Source organism: Lycium barbarum, chromosome 12, assembly GCF_019175385.1.
Source record: "Lycium barbarum isolate Lr01 chromosome 12, ASM1917538v2, whole genome shotgun sequence".
Lineage (NCBI taxonomy): Eukaryota > Viridiplantae > Streptophyta > Magnoliopsida > Solanales > Solanaceae > Lycium > Lycium barbarum.
The window spans coordinates 103,861,522-103,885,275 of NC_083348.1; the positions used below are offsets into that span (position 1 = coordinate 103,861,522).

General features: G+C 34.0%; 1 protein-coding gene across 6 annotated transcripts; it reads right to left on the reverse strand.

Moving 5' to 3' along the window:
• Nucleotides 1-16,617: 16,617 nt before the first annotated feature.
• LOC132622989 (WAT1-related protein At3g28050-like) lies at nucleotides 16,618-22,390 on the reverse strand. 6 transcript variants are annotated; one of them, XM_060337687.1, is made up of 8 exons: nucleotides 21,965-22,389; nucleotides 21,814-21,876; nucleotides 21,602-21,718; nucleotides 20,477-20,717; nucleotides 19,991-20,149; nucleotides 19,739-19,890; nucleotides 19,334-19,521; nucleotides 16,618-17,654 (listed from the first exon to the last, which is right to left on the reverse strand). In XM_060337687.1, exons 1-7 carry the CDS (start codon nucleotides 22,165-22,167, stop codon nucleotides 19,374-19,376), a joined length of 1,083 nt encoding a protein of 360 aa, XP_060193670.1. In that variant the 5' UTR covers nucleotides 22,168-22,389; the 3' UTR covers nucleotides 16,618-17,654; nucleotides 19,334-19,373. The 6 variants fall into 6 exon arrangements, with proteins under 6 accessions (XP_060193670.1, XP_060193668.1, XP_060193669.1 ...); XM_060337685.1 differs by having other exon boundaries at nucleotides 17,556-17,690; XM_060337686.1 differs by lacking the exon at nucleotides 16,618-17,654 and adding an exon at nucleotides 17,860-18,027.
• Between the last annotated feature and the right edge of the window lie 1,364 nt (nucleotides 22,391-23,754).

Sequence of the window (23,754 nt, forward strand, 5' to 3'; positions counted from 1 at the left end):
AAATGAAATTTCATATGTCAAGAAAACTAGCCCGATTCACATAACCTGGTTTATCGAATTCCGACTCTGTCCCGATCAGTACTGTTTTCTTCATACAATGTTAAAATCAGTAGCGGGCCTTAGTTGTGTTTTCGTTAGTCGTGTGGCTTGTTCTGTTTCTGCCTTTTGTGTTTGGTCCGTATGTCGGTTTTTTATTCTGATTCTATCCTCAGTAGCTCTGTTTCTGCTCTGCGTTTTTTTTTGGATGGCTGGTTCGACTTCTGTTTTTGTTTGTTTGTGGGGCTGGTTCTGATTCTGATTCTATCCTTAATAGCTTTGCTTCTACTTTTGTGTTTTCTCTTTGCTTTGAAGTGTGAAATCATGATTCGTGCTTTCTCCTTGTTCATCATTTGAAACCAGCTTAAGTTATTTGGTTTGTAATTTTGAAAGTATGCTCATCATGGTTATTTGGTTTGTAAGTTTGAAAGTATGCTTGTCACAGTCTAAAACCAGCTTAAGTTATTTGATTCATGCCTCTTCCCTTTCTTTCCTCCTTCACATGTTAACTAAAGAGTATTTATACTAAGAGATTTCCTTCTTTTTTTTTAATCTGCCATTAAGAATGTAGATGGGTAGAGTTAACTTAAGATTGCAAGAGATATAATCTTATCTATTTTGAACAATCTTGAATATTTGCTGCAACCTGTGCACCTGGACATCATTAATTAGGTATCAGTTTCATTGCTTGCTGATTTCCCAGTGGTTTACATCCTAAGATTGTTTTTTTTTTTTAATTTGGATTCCTTAAAATATAGGAAGTTGAGCTCCTTTTCTTTGCCTTGTCATTTGGAAGGTTGTCTTGCTTTTAAAACATGAATTGATCTTTGTTTAAAACCGTAAATATGAATGAATCTGATTGGGTGATTCTGTGCTAATACAAGTCTTATATGCTTGTGCATTACAAGTATAATGTGTTTGATTATGTATAATTATGTATATTGACAGTATACTGATCTCTTCCTTTCATTTTTATGCATGACCTCCGCATACGAGTCCGAGGGACTTGTCTTCCGCATTCGGTGTTGGGCTAAAAGCCCAACATAATATTATCGAGTCACTCCTAAATCAGCTCACCCGCAGCAAATAAGAATTCTGGGCCGAGGCCCATATAGCAGGAACAGTGTTCGCGGCAATGGGCCAGATCCATTCAACAGCAGCCCTTCTTGAATATGGGCTGAGCCCATTTTTTTTAATTATCTCTCCTTTACTTATTTTGTGCATTTAATTTGTATACTAACTACTTTGTTTATTTTTTTTCTTTTTAGTTTATATAAATCTTAATGATTTAATAGATTTAGTAATGGGTAGTAAGTTTAAAAAAGACTAATAATTAATCCCATAAGTTTCATTTTCTTCTTTCACATTAAAGTTATTTATAATATTTACTTCTAAAATAATTGATAGTATAAATTAATATCCTTTCTTTTTTTTAGTTAAAAGAATCATATTTTATCTCTCGATTTCAAAAAAAAAAAAAATATACCACTATGGCGCAAATATAAATTCAAACATATTCTAAACAACTCTTCAAATTTTGAGTCAATCACGCATTTCTTAATTAAGCATAGTAGATAAAGATAATAAAATGGATAAAAGAAATCTATTAACTCTTTCATGTTTTATTCGCATCTCTAAAATTTAAGTTTAATTAATACCTCACTGTTTAGTTTGTTCAAATATTTATCGTTTGAGTTCGCATCTTTTTCTATTTATATGTAAATCGTCATATTTTACAAACTTCATTTTTTATGCTACTTCCTTTAAAATTATTATTAACGATTATAAATTTTATTTCAAATAGCATCCTAAGATTCCCCTTTATACGAATATAGTCTTACTTTCAATAGTCTCTTATTGAAAACCTTAATAACCTTTATGAGTCTTATTCTAAAAATGGCATTTAAAGTTTTCTTTATACAAATTATACCTCTTTTCTGTAAATCTTATTTTAATTAACATGATTTTCTTTCTTAAAAACTTTAGCAATATTTTAAGGTCATTTTCTAAAATTTAACCCTACATTTAATTTAATTAATTAACCTAAGTTGGTCGGATAACCGTAAGTTAACGGATTCTAAAGGATGCCTAATCCCTTCCCTTTAGGATGATATAGAACCCTTACCTAGAATCACACTGGTTAAGCAAACTATTAATTGAGGTTTAGTTTAACTTTGCCTTAGTTAACCTCTAGGTGTCCTAATTCACCGTTAAATTAATTAGGTGGCGACTCTTCAAACAAAATAAACGGGAATCACCAATACGTCATACTCCTAATTTTGACTCCGGTTAAAATGGGGTGTGACAATAACGTTATCATATTGAAGGGTCTCAAGATATTCTTTCTCAACCAACAAAGCAAGTAAACTATTAAAGTAGCAACAAAATCAATATGACAAAAATTTAAAGTAGATACTATTTTATCAAAATTCGAGATTCTCACAATATCTCCAACAAAATAAATTGAAAGAAAAGTTCAAGTTTAGGTGCAAACCTTAGAGCTTTAGTGCTTCTAAAACTCAAACAAACATCAAGAAGTTATAAATCCTCAAAGCAATGATCAAGTAAATATGTCGACTTCCTTAGCCAATTTCCCCTAGTTTATACAAGAATATATATATATATATATATATATATATATATATACCTTTAATACACAATCATATATCTATTTAAGTTCAATGGTTTCAGCACGTCAAAACTAAACATGATATCAGTGAAAATCACCCTAAACTATCAAAACAGAAATTCTGGATATTACTACTATCTTGTATTGTGACTCAGTTTCAAAGGGGTAAACGAAAAATAGATTTTGTGGTCTTAATGAAATTTGTAGATATATGTTTTGGGGTCCTAGAGAATTTTAAATCACCTCAATATCAATTTTGTACAAAAATATATGCTCAAAATACTAACAGTAGTACATAGAGGGTTTGTAAAATAAAATCTATACTGTACTTCATCACCCCTTTCGAGTAAATACAAGCAAAACTAGATTTTGGAGCCCGAATAAAAGTTGTAGATCTATGAAATAGCTTTCTAGACCATCTTGACTCACTTATATGGCCTTGCCTTGCCATTTGACCTCATTTCCCGTGTGACTAGGAATGCTCAGTGACAACCTCTCAATTGTCACCGCCTGGCCAACGAAATTTTATACAAGGAACTATGCTGCAAATCCTAACAACTGTCCAGTTTAAAAACTGGTTTGGTAAACTTACCTCAAAAGTGTGGAGTAGCTTGTGGCTCAACCAAAACAAGTCTTGTTGGTGATTTAGTGGGAGAATTTGACAAAAGTAGAGGAGCTTTGGGGTTTCCTTTTTCTCAAGAAATAAAAGGAGGTGGAGAAAGATATTTTACATAGGTGATATATATCATCTTGAATAAGTGTGAACATAAAGTTGGCTGTTTGGAAAAATATGAAAGGGAGGATACCCAAAATATTAAATATCTATTTCATTTCTTAATTACTTAAGATAATAATAGTAAGAGTAGTTTATATAACTACACCGTAACACTTCAAATAAGTTTCAAATATCGTCAAATTCACGTTTAGAAAGTGCGAAGTAAAATATACCTTTACTATTAAGATATGATCAATCGAGAATTCAAGTGTTAGTTTAAAAAAATTCGGGGTGTTACAGAAAGACTTTGATCAACAAATTAAAGGCTATGTTAGGTCCACTACTAGCCTCACTTCTTGATCGGCGGCGAGGAGCATCGTATCCCAAAGAGTATGGTGAATGATTAAGTATTTTTAAAAATGTAAGTAAATGAAACGCTTTTTCTTTATTATTTGAGGTCTAATAACTTTTCATGTTTAGACTTAGGCGTAATTTTCTTGGGACCAAACACATGAATACTACATTTTTGTTAATGTGTGACGAGACATTCAAACCTAGAACTTTTATCTATTTGATATGAATTGCGTCTCACCTAAATATCTAAATTGCCAGTCGTTATACACTTTGATATTGGTATTTTATTAAATCTACATGAATATTCACAACCTCATTATCAAAAAGAGCACCTCCACCCATCGAAAAAGATTTCATAACAATTGCCCCATTATTCGAACCGTATTATGAAATAAAACTATGAAGTAAATACACAGAAGAAATATGCAGAGAGAATATATAGAGAGATATCAGATTATATTACTTCTGCCCTTTCAACATTGCATCTGTGCATCCTATTTATAGGAGCAACAGGACATGGGATATTTTGAGATATTTTGGGATATTTATAACTTAATGGATATCCACTATTTGGGATATTTATAACACTCCCCCTTGGATGTCCATTAATAGATGATGTGTCTCGTTAAAACCTTATTAGGAAAAACCCTGTGGGAAAAAAGTCCTAATGAAGGAAAAAGAGTACACATATCTAGTAATACGCTTTGAGAGTTGTCTCATTAAAAATCTTGCCAGGAAAATCCAAATGGGACAAAACCTTGGTCAAGGGAAAAAAAATACAGTGCGTATTTGCTCCCCCTAATTAAAGCATCACATAATTCTTGACGGTGATGTAACAAATCTTGTATACCAACTTATCATATCTTGAGATTGACAGAGCTTTTATCAGATCTGTCAAATGATCATTTGACGAAGTGGTTGATGATCTACATCTCCCTTTCTCAGATAGAGTTGCATCATCGCCGTATAATATTGTTGCAATCAGGACAAGTACATCATGACTTGCTTCATAATCTGTTGTTGTCTTTCTATGATTTGACTGTCATGACAATAATCCTTCATGGAAATAGATAACATATCTGGATTGAATTCTTATGTCGATCAGATGAATGCCCTGTATGTCTAAAACACTTGACAGTATTGGTTAGGACAAATAAATTCATGTCAGGGCTTTCATTTACAATATGCAGTTGATTTATTTCAATAACTCCATGTTGGAGTAAATTATATCATGCCTGTAGTTATAGCAAGATATATAAATGCATCAACTGCACAAATATATGGTACTTCAGGACCATTTCAATTTTCTCATTTCAGCAGATATAATCAAGTGCTTTTGGAAACTCTTCAAGAGTTCCAATAATATTCAAGTCATCAACTTGCATAATAGCATGAAAGGTTCCGATTATCATACAGAGACAAGGGTAAACATGATCTTATTTGTACCCTTCGTCAATAAATATTCATTAAGGCGATTTCAATACATCATCCTTGATTCATTTAATCCATTTAAGAATTATAAACAAGTTTCCTAAGAATTTGTAAATGCTTCAGGCATTTTGAATCCTTCAGAAATTTTCATATAAATTTTGTCAAGTAAGCCATATAGGTTGTGACAACTTCCATCAATATAAATAATGTGACATCTTATGTGGTTTGGACTGCTGGCCCAATAAACATTACGTTTACCAAGATGCATCATTTACCTTGGTAATTATTCTACGTCAACATGCTTTAAGAGACATAGAAATCAAATCCTCACAACCTTATACAATATTGCGCGCTATATTGTATATTGTCGACAAGATATCATGTTGTATCGGTTCGCAATTCGATATAACTTACTGAGATCTCATCACTTCATTATTTTCAGGTACCTGAACCTCTCATAAGGTTTATGAAGTGTTATGACATAGTTCTTCAAGAGCATATTGCCTCCTTATTATGATCATTTGCTCCTCCTCTTTTTCAAGAATTATTATATTTGGAACCGATTAGTCTACCATGCTCCATGCATGATGTAGACTTTGTCCTTCAGGGACATTAAGAGCATTTTGCAAATGAAATATGAAATAGTTGGGTCAGCAAATGCTTCCAGCATTTGACTTGAATTATCTGAGGATCATACTGATGATAATTCACAACATATTTCTTAGCTGCTTATTCTCTCCCCCTTATTTTAGTGACATATGTCCTCATTTTCTTTGGGAAAATCCATCTGTGTGCATCATGGTAGGTCCATTAATTATGTACCACACATCAAATGCTAAAAGAAGGAAATATCTAGTTCCTGACCCTGAACCAAATATGAGGGGAGAATTTATCAAAATTTATTGATCTGAAGCATACAAGTGTTGTTGTATGCAATATATCATATCTCAGACCAACATCTGAAACTTTGTTCTCATAAGCAATGGTTTAGCTGTATTATGGAGGCATCTAATGCCAAACCAGCTTAGATATAAACCAGCATTATCAAGATGATTGTCTTGATTACATATTCTGAAAATAGTGCTTCTAACTCAATGATTTTGAGCAAGTAACTTTGTAAATGTCAAACTGCCAGTTGACAATAAACATACATGTGACCGTCTCATAGATGTATTTATTTAAGACATCACATTGTAGGTGAAGAGGCCCACATTCACCTTTTATATTTTCCAGAATTTCGGGGATTCAATCCCAACATTATCTAGTGTAATCAACTTATTATGAGAACAAGCAACACAAACAAATTCTTGAAGAATCTTCTAGTTCTTCAATATGTTTTTAATACTCAATTAGCACATCAGATTTAAATCAGGACGATCAAAATGGTCTAGTCAACTGATAAAATTATTTGTACCCGTAAAAGTGCTATTTGTTTTAATAAACTTCTGGTTTACTATTGCATGAAATTGTATATCAATAAACTTCTGGTTTATCGTGGTATGTGATCTTATCATGCTTGGGTAATGTTATATCCCGTGTTTGCGCTTTCGGAAAAATTTGGAATAATCTTGCTTTGTAGGAAATGAGGGCTATATTTGATTTTATTTCATATATGTGTGTTATTCATGGAAAATATTGATGCGGAAATACGGAAGAAGGCCAAGGGCGAAATTGGAATTTCGGGAATTAGTTTCGGGAATTACAAATAAAATCCACAATGAATTGGGCTCAAAAAGAAAATTAATGGAATTGAGGCCCAAGAGCTATGGAGTGGCCAAGCCCAAGCCCATGGGAATTCTTCCATGTGGCATTTTAAATAAAAAGGGTCAAAATTGTATGGGATTCACTAGAACATTTCAAGACAACAAACAAGAGAGAGAGAGAGAGAGCCAAAGACTAAGAGGGTTTCGGCTAGAGAGAGGAAGAGAAAGAAAAAAATTTAGCTCATCAATTCTTGGTCCAAAAATCATAATCTTCTAGTTTTCCTATTAAGTTGGAAACCCTCTTCAATGTGATACAAATTTGGAAGCAAAAGAGCACTTTTTTTACAAAGTGGAAATTCTTGAAGAAAAGGGTAAGAATTTTATCTCTTTTGTTATGGAAGAATCATATGTGTTAAAATGGTTAAAATTGCATGAAAAACCATGGAATTGTGATGTGTGTGTGCATGGTGTGTGTGTGTGTGTGAAGCATGTATGGCCGTGAGCCATAATGGTATGGGGAGGTGAGTTAAATTTTATTTAGCTTGCAAGTTGTGTCGTTGTGGCATTTATGACGTAAATAAAGGTTTAACGAAGTGAGTTGGCATTGAAGTTGGTTGTATGTTGATATGGGAAAATTATATGATTTTTGTATATTCTTACATAATTGTGAAAGTAAGACTTTAAATGTGGATTATGGTTGTTGTTAATAAATTTGGGAGGAAACAATGCGAGTTAGTAGGTTCGTCGTAGTCGTTGACGTTTCGGATAGAATATGGAAAGTGGCGGATTACTTGAATTCATGTATATTGCATGGAATATTATTGGAATACGTTTGAATAACCTTGAATGAGTAAATGAATATGATAATGTGGATATTAGTTTGATATTGTGGAGTTTGAATGGAAGTTGTCGCTTTATGTAGAAAGGAAGAATATTGATGCTAGAACCTATTTTGTTGTGATTCTTGATTCATTTGGTATTGTGGGGTTGTTGTTGTTGATATTGAGCCGAGCTAAGCCTCGGGGATGTTATATGTATAGGGGAAGTGCTGCCGAAATTTCGGTAGACAAATATAAAGTTAAATGAATTCTTAAAGTCTCGCAATTCCTAATTGGTAACTTTGACCATTTGTAGATTCTGAGCGAAACGGGATTTGAGTTTTGGACGAGCGTAAGACGTATATAAGGTATGTAAGGCTACCCATTCCTTCTTTCGGCATGTCTTAGGTATACTAGGTCGATATTGGAGCCCCGAGGGCAATTCTGTTCCTAGAAATCCGAATTGGAAATTAAGCACTATTCATTCAATTGAATTGAATTATAAAACTCATATTTTGTTGAAAAGTGATCAAATGTCTGGAACTTTTGTAAATGTAATCGAATCGCTTCGAAACTTCCATGTATGATTCCGTAGACCCCAAATGTCCGTGATTCATGTCCGCCACCTCGACTTGACCCGAGGTGGGCCCGCTAGCATCGAGGGTCCCTTGTTTGCTCTATTAGTCTCATTTTGTACAATGTCGGCAAAGCACTTTTGTTATGAATTTTGACTATCATAAAGTAATGTTTTGACTGCCACGATATTCTAAATTATATTTTGAACCATAAATACTACTTTGGAAATACTTTTGTGAAACGAACCCCGTATTGACTAATTGTTCGAACTACTTGACTAATGAGTTAGCATATGATATTATCAAGTTTCAAAAGGTGTTTTGATATATAAATTGCATTGTTTGCTCACGACTCCGCTCGTGCCCTTATTATGACTTCGTTCACCGGTTCCCGGGCCGGCTATGGTTCGTGCGCGCTATGATAAATTCGGCCGTATTCTGTGTTACGGTTCCCGAGACCTCGCCATAGGGCCTGGTTCCGTTTGGAGTTATGTTGTGATATGGCTGGTGATATGTTATGATGATATGTGTGTTCGGGGATGTACGGAGATTTGAACCTTCTGGTGTTATGCTGTGTGTGGCACCAGCGTCGGAGTGGTTACCACGTTCCTGAGCTTTTGCATGATTTTATCTGCATTAGGTATATACGTTTTCAGTACAAATTTTGATATACTGTTCAGCATTCCCCTTTTGTATCCTGTTTGTTTTCAGTTGTGGCTTATATTTCTGTACTCTATGCTTTACATACTCAGTACATCTTTCGTACTGACCCCCTTTCTTCGGGGGCTGCGTTTCATGCCCGCAGGTACAGATACCAGTGATCCACCACTGTAGGCTCCACTTTCTGCTATTTCGGAGTACTCCCTTTTGATCCGGAGTCCACTTTTGGTACATACATCTTTTGCTATGTATATACTTCTGTATATCTGATTATATGGGTACGGCGGGGCCCTGTCCCGTCATATGTCTTCGTTTTGGATTTGTAGAGGCCTGTAGTCATATATGTGGGTCGTAGGTCCTATGTGTACTCATTTTGGTTATGATTTATGTCTTAATGCGGTCCTATTTGTTATGGCGGCCAAACTGGCCCATATGTTTGCATCAGTATATATGATCTGTTGACACCCAATTTTTGTCCCGCCTCTCCCCCGAAATACCTATTTATACCTCTGGTATTTTGAGAAATTAAAAAATATGCATTTTAATTTTTACTATAGTTATTAGTCTTTATTTAACACCCACGTTTTATTATTCCGCTGCAGTTATTATTATCGTTATTATTATTATTATTATTATTATTGTTATTATTATTCAAAAATTATCATTTTTATTTTTGTCATTAATTATTATTTCTTGTTATTTCCTTTATCATTATTATTGTTATTATTATTATTATTATTAACTACTAATCATTATTATCAGTGTTATTTTGTTATCAATTATTAATCATCATTCATCGTTATTTTATTATTAATTATTATCATTGTTTTATCAATAATTGTTATTTATTATTATTATTATCATCATTATTATTTCTTATTATTATTATCATTATTATCTTATTATTACCACTATTATTGTTACTATTATTAATTTATTAACATTTTGTCACTATCAATAGCGTTATTTATTATTTATTTTTATTAATTATTATCATCTTTATTATTATTATTATTAATTATTATCATTTTTAATTATCAATATTTGTTATTTACTATTATTATTATATCTATTATTATTTTTTATCACCATTATCATCAACATTATCATTTTTACCATTATCATTGTTATTAGCAGTATTACTACCGCTATCTATTTGCTACTATTATTTAGTATTATTGAAACTTGCATTTCTCGACGTTTCTACCAACTTCCGCACACACATCGCATTTATTTCGCACATTTAAATGGTAGCGTTTGTTATTAAATATTATAGCACGGTCATTTGCGACATCATATAATTTTTACCCGGATCTTTTTATAATTACATATTTCTGTATTAGGTGATATTCTGGCACCCTTAGTACATCGTCAATCAAAATGTATCTCTTATTCAAATTTAGAAGCCAAACTATTTCTTGCACTCAGTCCGTATTTTGACTTACCGGACCCCAAATCAAAGTCCGATTAATTCCTAATATTTTTGGACTAGACCATATTTTTTATCTCAACTTTTAGATCAGTCCATGTTTAATTTAATAGCTCATTCTTTCAAATACCCAGTCTAAAATTTGACCCGATCCACAAATGGACCGGGTCCAGTTCATTTCAGCAAAATAAGGGAAACCCTAGGGTTTCCCTTCATTTCTTTTCCCTCATTCTTCCGCCGCTCTCACCTTTCCTCTCCCCTTCTCCTTCGTCTCCTCTCTTCTCCCTTTCCCGCCTCTCGCCGCCGCTCCCACTCTCCCTTGTTCCCTCCTTCTTCCCCGCTATCCCCCACTTCACGTTGTCCCCCCGCTCCTCTCTCTCCTCACACCCTTTCTCTTTAGCAAACCCTAGTTGTTTCCTATAAATACTCGTTTGAAGTTTCATTGATAGGGGGGACTTTCTTTCGTTTTTAGAACTGAGGAAATTCGATAAAAGAAGTTTCAATCATCGAACCCCCAGAAATAAGGAGTTTCCAACCATAGAACTTCTATCGAGTCTAATCTGTTTTTGTGGATCCTAATTTCTTTGTTCTGTTTTCGTTCTATTTGAGTGAGTCGAAGTTTAGAAACGAAGGTTCGACTTTGTTATAGATGAAAATCGCACTCAAAAGGGATCCTAGTATCTTGCGAATTCGAGCGTAGATCAGAGATTCAAAATCCCATTTCGCTGCATCTGCAAAAGGTCAGTAAATCCCATTTATTTCCTTGTATTTCAGTTTAATATGTTTGTGTGCTGATACGGTTGAGTTTGATGTTATCTTAGTTATTGTGATTAAATGAGTCATTATTACGTTTTGGCTTAACTTGAAATCTTGTCGGTTTGCTGTTGTTACTTAGTTTAAGATGTTCGTCTTAGTCTGAATGTCGTTTGTTTGCATGCTGAGAATTCAATCTGGTAAATGGTATAGATTTAGTTTGTAGTCTGCTAATTTGATTAGTTCTATATTTTAGTTTGTAGTCTGCTAATTATGTGTATGTGCCTGCCTTTTTAGTTGTTCTGCAGTGGCTCATTTTATGTCTTGTTTTTGGTTAGCCATAGGTTATTTAGCTTATAGCAGCTTAAGCATGTTTTTGTTTGCTCAATGATGATTGGTCACAGAATAGTTCAACTGCTTAGTTGTGCCATACATGTCCAGCTTTGACTGGTTGTGCATCAGTTAACCTGTGGTTTTGCTTGACTATATCTTTATGTGATATCATATGTTGGTTAGGTTTAGGATTATTCCCCATACTAGTTTAGCAGAAGTCCTGTTGATACAATTGCATATGTTTATTTAGATGTTTTAGCAGTTCAATAAAAAATGTGAATGTTGTTTCAGTTTAGTGTCTCCTTCATATTAGCTCGGCATAATCATATTTACCTTTTGTGCCTCTGTAGTTGTTGGTTGGATCTGAACCTTGTTTGGCAGTAGTGTCATGGTAACCTCACTCAAAATATGACAATGGCCTTCCTTATTTGACTAGGATATGTTGTTGAGGTCAGCTGGTAATAAAAGAAAAAGAATGAGTTTCAACATGTTAGATTAAGTCATAAAATCTATATTCTGAATCTCAGCTGTCTACACTAGAAATGCCAGCTTTTGGTTTTGTATTATTTGAATCTCCTGGGCATGAGGTCATACACTAAGGTCCCTGCTTGTTCTATGGGAATTTGGATAAACGTTTAGCCTTAACATAAGTTCATTCTGATCTGCTTAGCTGAGTGGGTATTAGTTCAAGTTAAACATCAACCTGTTTCCTTCTTTTTGCCATTCTTAGTTTGGTTGCTGTTGTAATCTATATCCAGTCTAGATAGTAGCATATGGTATAACTTTAAAATGGTTTTGAAGCTACTGCTGAGACTTCAAACTGATGACAGTTTTAAAGGTGCAACTTTGGTTTCAATATAGTTTGTCTAAGTTTCTAGTTTGTAGCTGTTTCCTGGCAAGAACCTGCACTGCTATTGTTAATCTCCAGATCAGCCCTTAGTTGGACTTTAGGATCCATGATCATATATTGCATCTCTGCCATGCATTTGTAGGTCATACTAGCCTTATCATCATCATTGACTAGTCTATCCTCTTGGAACACCATGTTAGCTTCATCATGACTGGCTTATGACCTCTGTGCATGTCACCATTTGCATTGTACCTACACTGTTCTGATTAATCCCCTATGTGTTGATGTTGACATATCTTCCTTCCTTGCTATCCTGCCTCTCATCATAAGCATCCTCTTCATCTCTGTGTATGCTTCCATATAGTTCACAACCTACTTGTATCTCTTTGCATCAATTCCCCTTGCCTTGTTATGTCCTCCTATGTGTGATTATGTATCTCCCCTGCCTCCTTTTTCTTGCATCTTAGCTTGCCTGCCCATGCATACTTGCTTATCTTGTGCAACACCTCATCTGAAACAACTCTCAACATGCATTTAATCATCTACACTGTAATTTATCAAGCCTCCCTCCTGTTTCAACTTAAAATACAAAACTATTTGGTAAGCATGACCTCTTGCTGTGGATAAGGTGTCTATATAGGTTGACCATTATGTTAGCTATGCCTGCATCCCATGTATGCCTCTTGTTTGAAATCAGTTCTGCCTTCCCTTTGAACTGCGACCTTACTTGAAGGATTTTTGTATATCTGGCTTACTTAGTGTTGCATTAGGTGTATAATCATATAGTGTTGATTCTATTCTAGCTTAAACAATGAGCTTGGTGCACTATTAGTATGACTGTTAGTTAGCTCAATTCCCTTAGTTAAAGTGTAAGCTAGTTATAGATTTCTTTTAGTTCAAATGTTATTTGTGTGGTATAACTGTATAAGTGTTTGTTACTATCTTTGTGGGATGGCTATAAGCTTGGTTTGTTATGAATCAGTAGCTTAATGAATCTCAGCTTAATAGGCATTGTTTGGATTAGTTTGCTTTAGTATCATTTCTTGCTTAAAATGAAGATGATTTAATTAAGTATGACTTGGTGGTTTAGAGATCATTTAAGTTTGGATATCAAGGTATGATTAAAAGGACTATGGTCCAATGTGCCTATGCACCTAAATGATCATTTAGTGGTTAGCTAAACTTATGAAGAACTATTTCATTTAGTAGCAACAATCATGCCTTGAAGAGTCTGCTACTAGTTTAAAAGATGAGTTCTGTCCAGTTCTGGGTTTGCGTGATGCATTCGAAATAATAATCTCATCATTTTAGAATTGGTTTGGTCTAAAATATATGTGTGTGCTAACTGCTGTTGGGTTTTGACATTGCTGGCCCCCTTGGTAGAAATTTGGACAGCCATTGCATCATTTAAGACTTCGAATTTCCTGTTATATGTCGCAAACTGATAAGGGCTGCTGAGCCTCCTATTGCTATGGTTTTTTTTTATGTCAAATGTTATCATGAACATATTGCTTCTGCGTTGCTGAGATTCTAAGATTTCAGAATGTCCTATCTTGATTACCTATTCGTTTGTTAACCGTAGCTAAGCCACATTGAGTAAAGGGGAAATGCATAAAGTTTGGGGATTGGTGATTCAACCTTTGAAAGCTTGAGTGTTAGAAATGAAATGCTAGGTATCCTGTCATGGTCAGTGGCTATCACTATTTGGGAAACATTGGGTCTGAGTCATTACATAGAATCAAGCCTCTGGTTTCCTTTGAATTCCTTAAGGACCATTTGTTTTTTTTGTTTTTTTTCTTTTAGGAGATGTAACTAAGTCCTTGAAGTCTATTTCATTGTTAACATACTGTAGGAATTTCATAAATGTGTGTTGGCTGAATTGTGTGTATTTTATATGTTTAGCCATATTTATTGATTAGATACTAATTCTTTCCTTTCATTTTATGCATGACCATCGCACACGAGTCTGAGGGACTCGTTCTTCTCCGCATTCGGAGTTGGGCTAAAAGCCCAACGAAATCCTTCCGAGTCATTCCCTATCAATCCTGTCCGCAGCGAAAAAAAAATAGAATTTATTGGGCCGAAGCCCAATAGCAGGCAGATCCGCGGCATAAAAAAAAAAAAAGAGTGGGCTGAGCCCATTCTCACCAACAGCAGCAGCAGCAGTCTTTCAAACATGGGCTGGGCCCACTGAATTTTATTTCAGCCCCTATTTTTTGTTTCATGCATTTAATTTGTATTATTTGACTAACCCTTACTTTGTTGTTTTCCTAGCTTAGATGAATTTTAGCAAAATTTAGTGGGTTAGCTTTAGTATAATGGGTAGAATTTAAGAAAGAAACTCGCCATTAGTCCCATACATTTTTTTATGTTGAACCATTTATAGCATATATAATATTTATTTTTATTGGAATAATTGATTTGCAAAATAGCATGCCTATATATTTTGGGTTAAAGGAACCATTTTTGTTCTTACTATCTTAGGAATTTCAGAATTTCACTAATACACAAATATAAATTCAAGTATATTTTATAAATAACTCTTCAAGTTTGAATCAATCATGCATATTTTTAGCTAAGCATAATTAATAAGAGATAATGAGAAGGAGAAAGAAAATTCGCACCTTGTCTATATTCCTAAATTGCAAAATCAATTAATATCTCGCCGTTTGAGTGGTTTCAAATATTAAAACGCTGCAACCCGCACTCTTTTCCATTTATATGCAATTATTATATTCTGCAAATCTTATTTTTTTTAAAAAATAGCATTTTTTTTAAGCCATAGCAATATTTATAAGATTATTTTCTATAGCATTATTATATTTTCACTTAAAGCTTTAGCAACATTCTTAAGTTTATTTTAAATAGCTTTATTATTTAAAGCCTTAATAATATTTACAAGTGTTATTTTAAATAGCTTATATTTTCCTTTTAAAACATTAGCAACATTGTAAGCCAATTTCTTAAAATTTAAATGCTACATTTATATCTTTAACTTTAATTAATTAACCTAAGTTTGGCCGGATAACCGTAGTTAACGGATTCTAAAGGATGCCTGACACCTTCCCTTTAGGATAATATAGAACTCTTACCTAGAATCACACTGGTTAAGCAGACTATTAACAGAGGTTTAGTTTTTAAACTTTACCCCAGTTAACATTTAGGTGTCCTAATTCACCGTTAAATTAATTAGGTGGCGACTCCTTAAAACAAAACAAAAGAGGAATCTCCAATATGTTGTACTCCGCTTCAACCCGGTTAAAATGAGGTATAACAGCTTGGCGACTCCGCTGGGGATCTTTAGGTTCTTAACCATAACAACTTAGGTTAATAATTAAATTTATTGGATGTCTGGTTGTTTTCTTTATTTTTGCCTTTATTGTTGCTTTATTTTATGTTCTTAAGTGATTGTTTTATTATGTAAATTTTCTATGTAATATGTATGTTATTGCTTTCCTTAAATTGGCATTCCGCTCATATTTCTTCCACTCCTGGAAAACTCACACATATTCACACACTTAAAGCGGCTTTGCAGTTTGCGCCCGTGCACTACTAAATTACACTGTTTTTTTTTTTTTATATATATATATATATAAAAGGCTTACTACATTTGTTTTTTTAAAGAAATGGATGTTGAAAAATTATTTTTCCTTATTCTACAAATAACGATTTTTCAGATTTCTTTTTAAAAGAATAAGTCAATTTTTCAGTAATAAAATGTCATGTGCAATTTAATTTATTTATTTTTTTAAAAAAATTAGTGTTGTTCGTTAGTCAAGGGGAATAAATTCTCAAAAAGTTGAATTGAGGGGTAGTTTTAGCAAAATAGATGAATAAAGGGTATTTTTATACCTTTTCTAAAAGTTCAGGGGCATTTTTGTTCTTTTCCGTTAAATTTATTTGGGATTGTGACTAAAAGTGCACCACTTATGCAAACATAATGTACTATTAGTGCACCATGTGAAAGAATATGTATGATTTTGATCCAAACCCAAACATTATGGATGATTTTGGTCCTTTTCTCCTTATAAGCAGGGCCTGAAGCCTTTACTTGTAGACGCGATTAAAACCGTGAGGGGGCAGAAGTTTCCAAAACGGCCAATGTCTACAAGCTGTTTATAACAAGCCGCAATTTGTACGAAAGAATTTATAAGGATTATTCGAATTACTTATTGCACTCGTAACTTCAGGGCAGGTGATCACTAACAGTAAAAGCTCTTTTCATATTCATGAGAAGACACCAGTTTCAGTGGCCGCAAGAATAAAGAGGGTAACAGGTATGAGTAATGGCACTTTCCCTTTTACATACTTAGTGTGTCCAGTCTTTTATGGTAGAAGAAAGAATGTTTACTTGGAGGATCTGATCAAGAAGGTAATGAGAAGAGTCATGTCCAAAATAGATTCTTGTCATTTGGTGGTAGATATATATTGATAGCACGTGTTTACAAATCATGCCAGTGTATCCTCTATCTGCTATGAAGCCTCTAGTAGGCGTTGTTAAGAAACTTCATTAAAACAATTCTGAAGTAACACTGATGGTGTGAAAGGTAAACATTGGATTGCATGGGAAAAAGTGTGTTATCCAAAGAATGAGAGAGGATTGGGCTTCATATCATTGATGGACCATCAAAGGCTCTTTTTGCCAAGTTAGGTGGAACTTAAGGACCATACCTTCTCTATGGGGTTCCTTTATGGTGAATAAATACTGCAAGAAGCTACATCCCACAATATCTCAGGCCAAAGGAGCATCTAATATATGGAAGAAAATGGTGGAAATTAGAGAGGAGGTGGAATATAACATTTGGTAGCTGATTAGAGCAGATAATTCTAGCTTCTGGTTTGACAATTAGACAAAGAAAGGGGTACTTTACTTTGTTCTACACTTCTACCTGATCATGCAGAAGAGGAGGAGATTAAAGTTAAGGAGTTTATTTTGAATGGACAGTGCAATTTACAAAAGATAAGAGAGTTGATACCAAAAGAAATTGCTCAACACATCAGAGATACCATTAAACCAATGATCATGCAGGTGGATAATGATAAAGCATGGTGGATGGGAAATACTAATTTTGCAGTTTACAGTCAGGAGTGCTTGGAGAACTGACATAAGCAACAAATTTCAAGGCAGTATGAATACATATGGGCAAAGGGCTTATCTATCAAGATCAGTTTTTTCTTATGGAGGCTATGGAATAGTAGGATTTCTACTGCTGATAACTTGAAAAAACTGCAGATACCAATTGTGTCCAGATGTTGGTGCTATTCTGATCACAAAATGGAGACCATGTCTCCTCTTATTCTAACATCTCCCATAGCTTTTAAGCTTTGGAAACAGTTTGCTTCTTGTGCAGGTATGAATATAGAAGGCCTGCAACTTCAGCAGGTAATTATCAATATAGAAGGCCTGCAACTTCAGCAGGTAATTATCAAGTGGTGGATAGTTGAAGCACCTTCCAAACTAAAGGTAATATACACAGCATTGCCAGCAATCATTCTTTGCCAGAATATAATTCAAGATGTATGGAAAATACCTTGGGAAATAGTGGATATTGTGGAAGAGGTGAAACAGGTTATACAAGAACTACAGGTGCAAATTATACATGTTTATAGAGAAGGCAATAAAATGGCTGATTACTTGGCAAATCTTGCTTTTACTGAGGACCAGTTGATGCAGTTTTACCATTTTCAGGATCTTCCACCAGTAGGGAGGAGAATTTTGAATATGGACCAGGCTCAGATTCCTGATATCAGAATCAGAACAAGAAGAATTTAACAATAACCAGCTGAAGATGCAGCTGGATTTTGTTTTAATTCACAGAAGTTTGTGCAGTTTGGTGATTAATTATACAGGTTTTCTGCCAAAATGTAAAGCTGCAGTTGAGGTAGTTATTTCAATTGCGGCTAGGGCAAAACGTAGATTAGATAGTTTTTTTTTTTTTTTTTTTTTTTTTGCTTTTTGACATTATTTTAGTTTATTTTTTTGCTTTTTGACATTATTTCTTTATTTCTTCTTTTCCACTTATCAATAAAAGTCCAAAATTTTATTATAAAAAAAAAACTTATTACAATCGTAATCACAAGTGAATGCTGACAGTATATTTCACTTTACACATGGTTCTCCTTCTCCGTTGACCAATTTTCTCATCTCTTTCTTTTAAAAAGAAAAATATCCTTTTTTTTCAAGAATAACCCCTCTTTTTTTTTTTTCTTTTTTTTTTTTTTGAACATAAGAAATTGTAAGGGAGCGTTAACCAACCCCTTTGGCCGAACCAAATCCTTAATTAAGTGGCATAATATATTATCTTAATTAATGTAAGAAGTCACTCTCTCTCACCGTCTCACGGCAATCCCGTGTCCATGATTCCCAAGTCAAGATTCCCCTCTTTCCTTTTATTCATACTTCTGGCGTTAAACAAAGTCCGTGGTAGGATAAGTATTATCACATTCAACAAGAAAATTAACTTTAGCATTTACAAATTAATATGAGAATACATGTATTACTTAATCAATGTACCTATAACTCTCACCTTGGTTGTTATGAACACGGAATGCAAACAAGTTTTTTCCTTCTAAGCTGGAAAGTTTCACAGGATGGACTACTAGACAGCGGATTCATGCCAAACAATGTTTAACCAAACGAAATGATCATGCACAGAGACAATGTTTATCAAGACTTCTACCGAATTCCCACATTTTAGAACCAGAAAACAGGGAAAGGAGATTAACAATGGTTGCTGGTCTACTCCGCTTTTTCAAGAATCTTATGGATGCTGCTGTATATTTTGGCACAAATGACACATAGAGGCAAATGCAATATATGAGTCCAATAGGCTCAATTGGACGTAGCATTTTTCACTCAGAGCATAAATATATCAAATCCATCAAATTTAAATCTTGAATCTGCCTTTAATGTTCTAGTCCTAGCTAATCTGCGTCTCCTTTATCTCAGCTGCACAGCCTTTATCTTCTTCATCTAAAAAGAAGCAGTAGCAAGCCAGTGCATTTTAAAGCTTTGTGAGATATTAGAGCTATAAGAAAGGCTCTCACCTGCCAATAACACTTTATTTTATGCTTTTCTTGTTGTAATTTACTTCTTTAATAATAGAGGGCTTCTTGGGCTTGTTGATTCAATTCCACAAACAATGTCCTCAACCTCAAGCATGGACTTGATCTCCTTAGCCTTTCCCCACAGCACAGAGTAAAATCCAGCTGATATGATAACTGCTCCAATAACACTGCCGACAGCGTTGCAACAAATAATTCGCTTCATTATTTTTTTAAACGTTCTCGATAAGTGAAAAAATAGATGTGTTAGGTAATTATAAATTGCAATACAGAGGAAAAGAGCACACTAGGGGATCAAAGGTTAATTCTTAGGAACAAGCACTTAATAGATGCATTAATCTACTTTTAAACAACAAATCTACGAACAAAGGATAGCCTGATATGTACCTTCCTAAATGGAGTGAATCTGAAAGAAAAATGATCCCCAAAATTGCTGCAATGACCATTCCCAAGGGCTTAAACATGGCTACATAAAGAGGGCCTTTCTTGTCCAAGCACCATGTCACTATGTTGTAACGAAAGACACTTCCAGAAATCGCCTAGAATTTAAGATAACCGATTAGTCACAACACAATATATCCATATAAAAGAGCAAGGAGCAGAAGAGAACAGAAAATGAAAATACATCAAATTTCTTACTGAGAAAACAATGGCTGTCATCCCAATCCCAGGCTTCACCATCCATGCCTCTGGATTTCTTTCTATTGCCAGAGTTAAAATTGCACATTGAATACTCCCAAAGAAGCAAGTGAAGAACACTATTGTCATTTGTTCAGGGTATTTCTTCACAGTATCTGTCTGAGTAAATACAACCAGAATTGTGAGATATAAACATAATTATATCTATGAAGAAATACCAAATTAGCCGTCACAGTTTAGAGTCTAAAATAATTGAGACAACGAGAGTCTGTAATTAAAAAGATTTAGGCACTAAGTAAAGAAGTGAAATTTAGGCACTAAGTAAAGAAGTGAAATTTAGGCACTATCACATGTTCTACATGCAGTACTTTTAACTGAAATAAGTACTACATACATGAAATGCACTGCTAATACTGAAAGATTGTGAAGCTGTTTTTTTAACTTTAAATTCATTCTCAGTATTGGATCACTTTCTAATATGTTTACCTGAAGAATGTTCCATCCAGAAGACATAATGCAGGTAATGGTAATGAGAAGACCTCCCAGTACCCAGTTTGATTCTTGTGAAAGTAAAGAGTGATAAGATGAATTAGAATCAGAGGGTAAATCTGATCCTAATACTCTTGGTCCTTTATATAGAGTCATGATGGATGCCCCTATAATTGCCACTATGGTGCCTACAGATTTTGCTTGACTGCTGGCCTTTCTTATATCTAACTTCTCCATCCTGAAAATTGCAAAAGCCATGAAATTGTTTCGAACCAAACATGCAGGTAATAGGAAAAAGAATGAACCACTAGATACAACTGAAAACTTGTAATCTAGCATAGCACCATTTTTACTGCTAAAAGAAATTAGTGCTGGTGTCAATGACACACAAAGAAAACAGATATCAGTAAATTCTTTAATTGTCCTCCTTCACACAGCTGTGGAAAACTGTACTCCCTCTATCCCATTGTTTTTTTATACGATCACTACATTTGGTACAGAAAACTAGTATTAACATATAAATAGATTCACCGAGGACCTTTCTGTGATTAGTAAAACTATAGATTGAGAGCAAATTGGGCATCCATGACGTAATCCGCCATTGTATTCCATTGAAAAAGGCTGATGGACCCAAAACCCAGGATATTCAGTGGCGGAAGCTAGTGATTTTGCAGCACAAAGTCAAGAGATTTGGGTTTGCAACAGAAGAAAGCAACTTTTTGCACATAATCCATGAGAGAATGACTTAGATACTGGAAACCACTAACTGTGTAGTTTACTCGGCCAAAAAAAATGAGTTTCAGTTCTATGTACTAACAGGAACATAAAAAATAGTGCTAGTATTTACACAATCATGTCAGTGATTAAGTAATTACAGGTAAGTTTCTATGAAAAACATTAATTGGTAACCTAACAAAACTCTCCCCAGACCCCACTTGTGGGATTATACTGGGTATATTGTTGTTGTTGTTGTTCCTGGTAACATAACAAAAATGGTAATTATCTTGCTACAATGTACAGAACTTAGGCCTAATGTAACAATCTTTACACTGTCTGTTATACTCCTATTAATTAAATCTAACAAAAATTAGGAGTTGGCTACGCCCAATTTTGAAATCCTACCTGAAAATGATGGCAAGCAAAAATGTAAAACCTGGTATCAAATTCCCTAAAGCAGCTGCCAGAGTAGGAGAGCTGTATTTAATACCTGTAAAGGCCATGGCCTGCAGCAAACAAATTCTGCAATACAGTTTACAAGCAAAGTTCTGATTTTTTTTTTAATCCAAAGAACCCAAATTTGGTAGTAACAAGAAAAGAAGAAATTTGTACAATACCCCAGTAGGCCAAGAAGGAAGAATCTCCACAGTATAGACAATGTAATAGGAGCCATATTGCTTCTGAAAAAAAAAAGAGAGAGAGAGAGATAAGAGTTTGACTTTGAATTAATCCCAAGAAATAGCTAAAAGGCATTGATTGTTGACAAACCTGCGCCTATGGAAGATTAAGAAAGGAAGAAGAAAAAGGGTACCAACGGCATTATAGTAAACAACATAAACAAGATTGCTCAGTCCATCATTCATGGCTGCTTTTCCAAGTGTAATCATCCCCATTTCACAGCATTCCACCATCATCATTGCCAAAAATGGAAAAAAATCTGTTGACCAAGATTGCATCTCCATCATCCCCATTTCTCTTCTTTACACTCTTATTAGTGGCTTTTTTTCTTATGATAAATACTGAATCTTGTTCAGAATCTGATTTGAAGGACAACTTTTCAAGGATGACTAGTGTGTGTGTGTCGAATGACTCAAGATTAAGTACTAAATTTTGACAATGTTGTGTTTTGTTTTGTGTGTAGGTAGTGTGATGTCATTGATCAAGTTGGACCCATTTTGTTTGTCTATAGTTTGTTGTGTTCTTTTACTTTAATAAGATCAGCTATTTCAGTGACCCCTTATTTACAAAATTAGCTAGAAAAGGACAAAGAAAGTGAAATTTGATAACAGAAGGCAAAGCAGGGTAGGGTAGAGTTGCCAACTTGAATATGTTGTTCTTAGTGGTTAAGTTTTGTCAGATAGTACTTGTGGTTATAGCCGTTAAATTGGGATCAAACAAAAGCGCCTAAACAGTTACTTAAATTTTTGTAGTACTATTTACTTTAATGGAGGAAATATTTTTCGTAATGTTTTCCGGTGTTTGGTTGGTGGATTCTAAGAAACATAATACTCCATTAAAAATTGTAATAATCATATTTGCAAAACGAAGAGTGATGGTAAGGCAGAATGCATAATTTGTCTTGAGCTTGAAGTCAAATCTCTTTGACATACCTATCAAACATGGAAGCCTCTTTCTTACACGTTTAACCCTTTTCAAAATGTATCTCTTACGCCACTTTCACCATAAGTGAACAAAGTTAATTTTCCCCTTTGATTGAAAAAGGAAAAAAAAAAGTTTTCCTAACACCAGAAAATGACTTCATTGAGAAATATTTTTCTGAAATGATGACTTTTGAAGCACATCTAGTTTTCCTTCTAGCATTTTTGGCCAGTGTTGCTAAGTGATCAAGTTGTTCATATTGACAAGGTCAAATTTACATATCGTCTCTTTTATATGATAATAAATGTTAAAAGAGAATATATATTATCGAAAAGTGGTCAGTCAATACCGCTACTCTATTTCAACTTACAAATGTCACACCCCATTTTAACCGGGTTGATTTAAGGAGTATGACGTATTGGTGATTCCCGTTTATTTTGTTTTAAGGAGTCGCCACCTAATTAATTTAACGGTGAATTAGGACACCTAGAGGTTAACTAAGGCAAAGTTAAAACTAAACCTCAGTTAATAGTCTGCTTAACCAGTGTAATTCTAGGTAAGGGCTCTATATTATCCTAAAGGGAAGGGGTTAGGCATCCTTTAGAATCCGTTAACTTACGGTTATCCGACCAACTTAGGTTAATTAATTAAAATTAAATATAAAATTTAGAAAATGACTTTAAAATATTGCTGAAGTTTTTAAAAGAAAATAATGTTAGTTGGAATAAGATTTACACAAAAGAGGACTTTAAATGCTATTTTAAATAAACTCATAAATATTACTACGGCTTTAAATGAAATGCTAATTTTGGAAATGAAAACTTATGAAAAGATAGTTTGCATAAAAGAGAATTTTAGATGTTGTTTAGATAAAGCTTAAAATGTTGCTAAGATTTCATATGAAGTATAGTAACTATTATTTAAAATAAGACTTGTAGAAAATATAACGTGAATGTAGC

Bases quoted from the DNA above. Each gene is read 5' to 3' on its own strand.
- LOC132622989 (XM_060337687.1), bottom strand. From the start codon at position 22,167: ATGGGGATGATGGAGATGCAATCTTGGTCAACAGATTTTTTTCCATTT. The intron at 21,877-21,964 runs GTTTGTCAACAA...TTTTTTTTTCAG, and splicing joins TTAATCTTCCATAGGCGCAG to AAGCAATATGGCTCCTATTA. The intron at 20,150-20,476 runs GTAAACATATTA...GTATTTACTCAG, and splicing joins CTGGATGGAACATTCTTCAG to ACAGATACTGTGAAGAAATA.